This window comes from Sparus aurata, chromosome 11 (assembly GCF_900880675.1).
Source record: "Sparus aurata chromosome 11, fSpaAur1.1, whole genome shotgun sequence".
In the NCBI taxonomy this organism is placed as follows: domain Eukaryota; kingdom Metazoa; phylum Chordata; class Actinopteri; order Spariformes; family Sparidae; genus Sparus; species Sparus aurata.
This window is the reverse complement of record NC_044197.1, coordinates 34,278,757-34,286,641: the sequence shown is the minus strand read 5'-3', so window position 1 is coordinate 34,286,641 and position 7,885 is coordinate 34,278,757. Positions and strand designations below refer to the sequence as shown.

General features: G+C 43.3%; 1 protein-coding gene across 1 annotated transcript; it reads right to left on the bottom strand.

The window, feature by feature from the left end:
- Window positions 1-670: 670 nt before the first annotated feature.
- On the bottom strand, window positions 671-2,981 carry LOC115591033 (zinc finger BED domain-containing protein 5-like). Its single transcript, XM_030432654.1, has 2 exons — window positions 1,280-2,981; window positions 671-1,147 (listed from the first exon to the last, which is right to left on the bottom strand). The coding sequence occupies exons 1-2, from the start codon at window positions 2,573-2,575 to the stop codon at window positions 671-673; spliced, it is 1,773 nt and encodes a 590-aa protein (XP_030288514.1). The 5' UTR covers window positions 2,576-2,981.
- Between the last annotated feature and the right edge of the window lie 4,904 nt (window positions 2,982-7,885).

Sequence of the window (7,885 nt, the reverse complement as noted above, 5' to 3'; positions counted from 1 at the left end):
AATTTATTTTAATTATTTTTTTTGTTATTATTATTATTTTTTTTTATGTTTTTGACACATATAGTAGGTCATGTTTGTATATAACTCAACACTATGCCTGGAGAAACTGGTAAACAACATGGAAATTATTTTAGTTGTAATTGGACCTTGAGCTCTTGAGTTGCTAGGATCTTTCTGCAAAGAGCTGTGAGATAGAATTTAAGTCAAACTGGTGTTTCTACTGAGAGAAAGGCCACACAGCCTTTGAGGATGATGAATGAATTGCATATTAAGTCTGAATAGAAGTGGTTAACGTTTATATCACTTCACAATATCACAACATTTGAAAATAACCCCAGGTGTATTGAGCAACGTGGAACTTGGGAAGAAAAATACCACCACAGCAGAATTTGTTGAAAATTAGTTTTAGTAGGCTTATGTAGTCAGAGATGCCAACAACACGCACACTTCACGTGAACAACAGTGAACGAACCAATAAAAAAACGCTCGTGCAGAAATCGCTCATGCGTTAATTAATGCACTCTAGGCGTATTAAACATTTGAAAAAGCAACGGTCATTGCCTGAGGACTGAGATGCTGACATGAACCAAGGAAAAAAAGAAGAAAAAAAAGCCTATTTTAAAGAAGGGAACTATACAGGACTGCACACGCTTTATTTTTTGAAAGCAACCTAGTGAGAGCCCTGTGCTTGGTGGGCTGCTGCCAGCTTTTTCACATCTGGACACTGGGATGTTAGTTTCAGTCTGAGAGCGCCAGAGCTAACCAGGTTCAGACGGTTGCGGTATTTCGTCTGCATGTGGAGCGCTTGGCTGAATCCCTGTTCGACGAGGTACGACGTGGGGAAAGCGAGGAGCAGGAGATGGACCCTCTCCCACAACGGGGGAAAACGCTGACCTTGCGTTACCCACATCGCACGCCAACCTGAGGTCCGGAACGTTGCTTTTGCCTCTTCGTCGTTCTGGAGATCAATGAGGCTCTCCTGGATTTCGGGCTCACAGCTGACAGCATCTGCTTTCCATGGCTCCATCACCCAGTCAGGCACATCTAACTGCTGGAGGTCCCTGAACCGAATCGCCATGTCGGCCTTGACTGCCTTCAAGTGGTCGGTGTAGAGCAGCAGGTGACTATCCGTCAGCTCATCCAACACCTGAACAAGCACAGTAAAATATAATATTTATATAGGCCTATAATAAATAAATAAATATATTATATTATATTTATTATATATATAGCCTATATATCTTGCTTAGTATGAACAGGCCTTAATTTAAAAACCTACCTTGGCTAACTGTGGAAAGTTAATGAATTGTCGCCTCCCCAGGTTCTGTTGGTAGAGCTCCAGTTTTGCAAGGAAGCTGCAGATGGTGGCCTTGGAGTGGACCAGCGTCATCCCATCCCCCTGGAGCTTCAATGTGACCTCATTCATTTTCCCGAAAAAGTCGGAGAGGTAAAAAATGTCATGGCGACAGGACCACAGCTTGGCCTTCAAGGTTGCGTCTGCCTGGTCGAGAAATTCAATTACTGAATGGAAAAGCTCGCACAGCCTGGCCAAGCAGTTGCCCTTTGACAGCCAGCGCACCTCTGTGTGGAGCAGGAGACGTTTAAAGGCCTCATCATTGTCCCCACACAGCTGTCTGAAGAGCCGATCATTAAGCGCATGGGCTTTTATTTTGTTGATCGCCTTGACCGCAACATCCAGGGACTGATGGAGTGATGGGGACATTTTTTTGGACACCAAGTTGTGACGGTGCAGTATGCAGTGCACTGTCAACACCTGGGGGACTTGCTGCTTGAGGAGGGTGGCGAATCCCCGGTATCTGCCGACCATAGCTGGCGCTCCATCCGTGGCGCAGGCGATGATGTTCGTCACTGGGATGTCCCTCTCCCGCAGGAACTCCGTCAGGGCGGCGAAGATGGTTTCCCCTCGCGTGTCTGTGGCCAGGTATTCCCCGAACAGGAAATCCTCAGGCAGATCCCTCCCGGACACATAACGGACATAGGCCATCAGGAGAACATTGTTGTCGGCCGTGGTGGTCTCATCCAGCTGGATACTAAAGCGACAGCCGCGCAACGTAGCACACAGCTGTTGCTCAGTGTCCATGGACATCTCCCTTATGCGCCGGGCCACACTGTCGTTGCTGAGCGGGATGGCCTTGGTGACTGGCGCAGGGTCGCGCTGCATGACAGTGGAGATCGCCTCCTTTATTGCAGGAATAACGAGAGACTCCCCTACAGTGAACGGTAAGCCGGCCTTTGCAATTAGCAGAGCTATATTGTAAGATGCCACCAACCCGCTCTCTGTTTTGTTGACGCTCCGAGCGAACATGGTGTTGATCGTAGGGCGCCTTGAACGCTGATCTCTCAGTGACTGGAAGTAGGCCGAGTCTTTTGATGCCTTGTCAGGATGTTTTTTTGACAGATGCTCCTGTAATCGCGACGGCTTCATTGCCTCATTTGAGAAAACCTGCTCACATAGCAGGCACATCGGCAGATGTACATTCGCTGGTGATGGAATAAATCCATAATTTATGTAATTTGCATTGTACTGCCGGCACTTCTTCTTGTTTTCCGCCATGTTTGATTGTAATGTAAATGGATTGTGATTAAATGTGATTACGTAATCGTGCTTGTGTACGTTTTAATTGGCTATTGAAGTGTTAGCCCGCGAACTATTAGCTGGAGCTGGAAGTGACAGCTGTCAAAAGTAGCCAAGTGTCAGAATACTCCCTGCTGCTGTGGTTTGTTTACGGGCGTTACTATGGAGACCGTTCCTGCTCAGCTCGTCCAATCATGGTCAGGGAGCAGAGAGGATAGCTCTCCCTTCAGCTCTCTCGACCACACGCACACGCGCACACACACACACACCGCTCTCGCTCTTAAAAGGACACACACCGATCTCATAACATGTAGCTCAGTAGAATTTATTGAAACACCCATAAAGTAGACTATTAACACTGCATGAAAAGTGGGATTTTCGTCAGTATGCGGCACTGTAGATTGACGTGGAATTTCAGGTTTGCGGCTGCACGCGGCAATTTGCAGGCAACACTGAAAACTGACGTAAATTGTCGGAAATTGACGTGGGCCTTGCTTGGCAGTTGTCCCCCAATGACCCCCCTCCCCCTGATTCCAGGGGAGGCTTTAACATGTAAATGAAAATGCTGTGAGCTATACAAATGCAAATCAGGGTAGCAGGGGGAGTTTTACCCCAGGTGATCTTTTTCTAAAAGGTGTTAACTTCATTTTAAGAAAATCTCTGGTACAAATAGATGAGGCTCAATATAGCCTAATTATAGACCCTTATATTTGAGCTTGAATGGATTTATTTAATGAAAGTATGCTAGATTAATTACTGTGTATGTCATTAGCAATGGCCAATGTTATGTAAAAAAGATTATTTATTCTTTTTTTTCTCTCTCTCTCCTGGGAACAAGTTAAAGATAAAACGCCAGTTGTTAAGAAGTTAAAATTTGCACGAAATATTTTGAGATAACCAAGATATTAAAATGTAAAAAAAAAAGAAGTTTTTCTATAATTTCATGGGTTCTGAATGTTTTAAAAGCTGTTGAAAAGTAATTCTTATTGCGTGTGAGAGTTCATGACCTGTAAGAGTTTTTACACTTCCGGGTAGACCGGAGCGTGAGTGACGAGGAAGAAGGAGCGGAGAGTTAATGGCGTCGAGCAGCTGACAGTGGACTGTGTGTGTCGTCAGTGTCGTGTTTTATCACTAACAGACTGAACTGTTGTCTGACGACGTGCTGTGAGTGTGTGAGTTGGACTCTCCATCGCAGTCAAAGTGTTTGTGTTTTAATGGACACGAAGCAAGTTCGGCTAAGCTAGCTAGCTGGAGCTAAGCTAGCTAGCAGGAGCTAGGCTAGCGGCCCGGCCATTGTTGAGAGGAGGCCTGCGCGGACGAGAGGAGCTTTGCCGGGTCGCCACGAAGAATGTCGCCGACGGACGGAGCTTCGCTGCCGCAGAGGGACACGGATGTTTATCGCTGCGAGCATTTTGTTTCCACAGACTAACCTCGCCTCATAACAAGGCCGCGACCTCCTGTTAGCTCGGAGCCACGTCTGCAAGTCCAGATTTACACGATGTCGATAATGACGCCATTGTGTAAGTAACTGTTAACGTTTTCTCCCTCGCTTAATTTTACTGTGACTTACGTTTCTTTATTCATACCATACTTTTTAATTGTTTTCCAGCTGCCTGTAAGACATTACGAGACAGTACACAGGACAACAAACAAGCAGATCTTGCATCGCAGGCGGAGGCTGTGAGGAGTTCAGCTCGGAGTCGATCGAGGACAAAGAGGGTAAGATTTATTAGATTGGATCCGTTTTTGGTCAATGTGACTATTATTCTATTAAATAATAGATGTGTTGTATCCATACGCAGTGCATCGCGCAGTACTGATCGTCTTTATTGATTGTTTTTACAGCTGATGGAAGCGAGCCAGAGTGCTAGCTGAGGATGAGGTGGACCTTTGGAAGTGCGCCGCCATGGACCTGATGTCTGAGGAGGAAGACGGCACAAGATGGCGGGTGTCTGGATGGATTGTGCGACCTCAGTCCTTTCACAGCCGGGAGCTCACCGAGCTCTGTGCCATGCTGCTGTCACATGAGCGGCGATTCCGAAGTATAGGGCAGCGCACCACAGACGTCTGCAAAAACAGACACTTCGCGGTGCTGTAGGATTTTGGGCCTCTTGTGAGCTTCCCGTTTGTTGTGTGGACAGATTATGCTTTGTACATGCTGTGTGTTTGTGCTAATAAAACTCTTTCTTTGAATAAACGACTCCTTCCTGGCAAATGTTCCTTTCCTTAGTAAATTCATTCATGTCATTGATAATATCATAAATATAAATGAATGAATAAATCATATAAATATAAATATATAAACATTATATATATATATATATATATATATATATATATATATATATATATATATATATATATTCCCACCGGGGTTAACATTTATAATGACCCAGGGTGACCAATCACGAGTGACTTTGCTTGTTTATGAGTAGTGGTTTCATCCAATACTGAGTGAGGATATTCAAGCCAGACCACACATTCTCTGGCCAGGCGTGGTTTCGCTGCTATTCATATGCTAATTAGAGCCGTTCGCACCTCCGGGAACTCCACTGACGTCATGGTTCGTTTCCGACAATTTTCGGCACAGACAACAGCCTGTAAATTGTCGTTAACTACCGAAAATTAGGGAGATTTCCGGGAGTTTATGGGGCCGAAAATCCCACTTTTCATACAGTGTAAGGTCGGTTATTTGCACTAAAAAAGTTGGGAAACCATGAAAGTTTAAAATGTAGAGTTCAAATGAACTTTGTACAAGCCAAGTTGTGGCGCCCCCAATTCCTGCCTGAGCGCCCCCCTCTCAGCCCCCATGCTCCCAGCGCCCCCCACAATGTCTAGAACGCCCCCTGGGGGGCGGTACCGCCCCCGTTGAGAAACCCTATGTTAAACAGTCACAGCCCTGGCGTGCACAAAGGATTTGTAGAGTGACTGCTGCACTCACACCTGCTGCCAATCAGTCCCTCCTCCAATTCCTGTCACTTGATTGGTCTCTGCTCTTTGGGTCCTAGTGACCTCCTGCTACAAGAAGTTATCTCAGGGCACTTTTCTTCTTGATTAAACCAGATTAGTTGAACAGCAATAAAGCAAGGAAGAATCGCAAAAAATTATGATTCATCGAGCAAATTCTTGAAGACATTTTTTTTAGCTTTCCTCAAAGTTGGAGGAAAATGCCTGTTCTGATTAACTTTGACCCTGAATTAATTAAAAACTATGGAATAAAAGTACTTAGTAGTATTTTTGAAAGTGTCCTAGGAAGTACTGATTCCAGAAAGTTTTAGTTTGATGAGGTACTTATGGTAGGAAATATTTTCATTTCACCTCAAAGTTACAGGAAAATGTCTGTTCTGATGACCCTGGATTATTGAAAAAAACAAATATGCAGTACAAGTACTTCACTGTATGGCAAGTAGTGTAAGGAGTGGTAATTCATTAGCCTTATTGTCTGGAAAGTATTTCAGTGGCATCTGTCCAATACCTTTAAGACTACACCACCGAAATATAGGTGCGGCTCATTTGACCATGCAATCAGAATGACTGCTGGCTTGACTGCAGTCCACACCCAATCCCCTATTAATCAGAATGATAGTCCTTATGACCTGTCCTGTCCGACCAGAGGACAGAGATCTGCATACCACATGATGCACACGGACACAAACGCAGCAAGTTAATTTGCCCCGTCTCAACCCAAGATTGAAGTAGAATTTTATCTAATCATGTAAATAAGATATAATAACAATATTAACAATATAAATGGTCACATAATAACAGGAAATGTATCAGGTAATGTATGTTTTTTTTTTTTTTGGTTTATTTTACATTTTATTAGACAAAAACAGCATACAGGTATAGGACAACAGACTGGAAAGACATGAATGGAAGCTTATGCCATATGTGACAGATATAAAAAAGTTTCAGCTCCTTCACGTACACAACATGTCATTATGAGTAGCCAAATATACATATACACAAACAAACAGACAGCCACAGAGACAAACACACAGTGCTGTCTTAGACAAAAACAACCATAACAACAAGAACATCAGGGGTGGGGCCATATCATTCATAAACAGAAGAATCATATATGATATACCAAAATAAGAATGGGGGGAATCCCCCACAGAGACAGCATCCAGTTTTAACATTTCACCACAGCAGGATCATTAACATCGAGTGCAAAGTAATTCAGGTAGCCCATTGTATGTTGATCCATGCTGTGTTTTCTCACTTATAGTCTACCATGCCCTTCAACACAATTGTAGCTAGTCTTGAACCAATATAAGTCAGGAATGGGGACCAGATTCGATAGAATAGCTCAGTCATACATCTGGACCTGTATGTTAAGTATTCCATGGGCAACATGTCGAAAATAACCTTATGCCATCCAGCTATTGTGGGGGGTTTACAGTCTATCCATTTCAATAATATGTTCTTCCTTGCACAAAAAGTGAGAATAGAGAAGAGTCTTTTGGCATGTGCACTTTAAAGTTGTGTGTCCGCCAATCCAAACAGTAGACACATCGGATCTTTTTTAGGTTTAATGTCAAAAATAAACTGTAGTTGATTTTCTACATCTTGCCAGTATTTGTCAATGTATCTACAAGTCCAGACACAGTGAATAAAACTCCCTACCTCAACATTACACTTAGTGCACAATTCTGATTTACTGTTATCTAGTTTGTGTCTAAACTGGGGAGTCATCTGTAAATGATGGAGAAGTCTAAATTGGGTTTCTCTTGTCCTATTACAGACCGAGATGTTGTTTGCTGCTTCCCATATCCGTCCCCATACTGCCTCATCAACATCCATATTTAGATCATTAGTCCAATCTCTGCTCATGAAAGCAGGTTTACCCTTATCATATTTAAGAAGTGCCTGATATCCAAGACCCAGAATACCTTTCTTCTTGCCTGCAGTGATTATCTTTTCTAATGGGGAGAGTTGATAAGAGATCCCTGATTATTTTTGACTGTTTAAAAAACTCTGTATCTGAAGAAACCTAAAAAATTCATTTTGTGGAAGATTGTACTTTTTACACATTTGACTGAATGATAGCATTGCATTTTTTTCATATAGGTGCCCAATAGTAAAAATGCCTTTACTTCGCCATAACTCAAAGCCCCTGTCCTTAGAGCCAGGATAGAAATCTATGTTACCCCACACCGGTGAGAGGGAGGACAACTGTCCCTCAAGGCCCTCCAATTTCTTTATATCCTTCCAAGCTTTAATAGTTGTATTTATAATCATGTTGTCACCGACAGAATTTTTAACCTTTTTTTGATCAGAAGCAAA

Coding starts and splice junctions, on each gene's coding strand:
- LOC115591033 (XM_030432654.1), bottom strand. CDS start 2,575: ATGGCGGAAAACAAGAAGAAGTGCCGGCAGTACAATGCAAATTACATA. Junction 1,148..1,279: donor ACTTTCCACAGTTAGCCAAG/GTAGGTTTTTAA, acceptor GTGCTTGTTCAG/GTGTTGGATGAGCTGACGGA.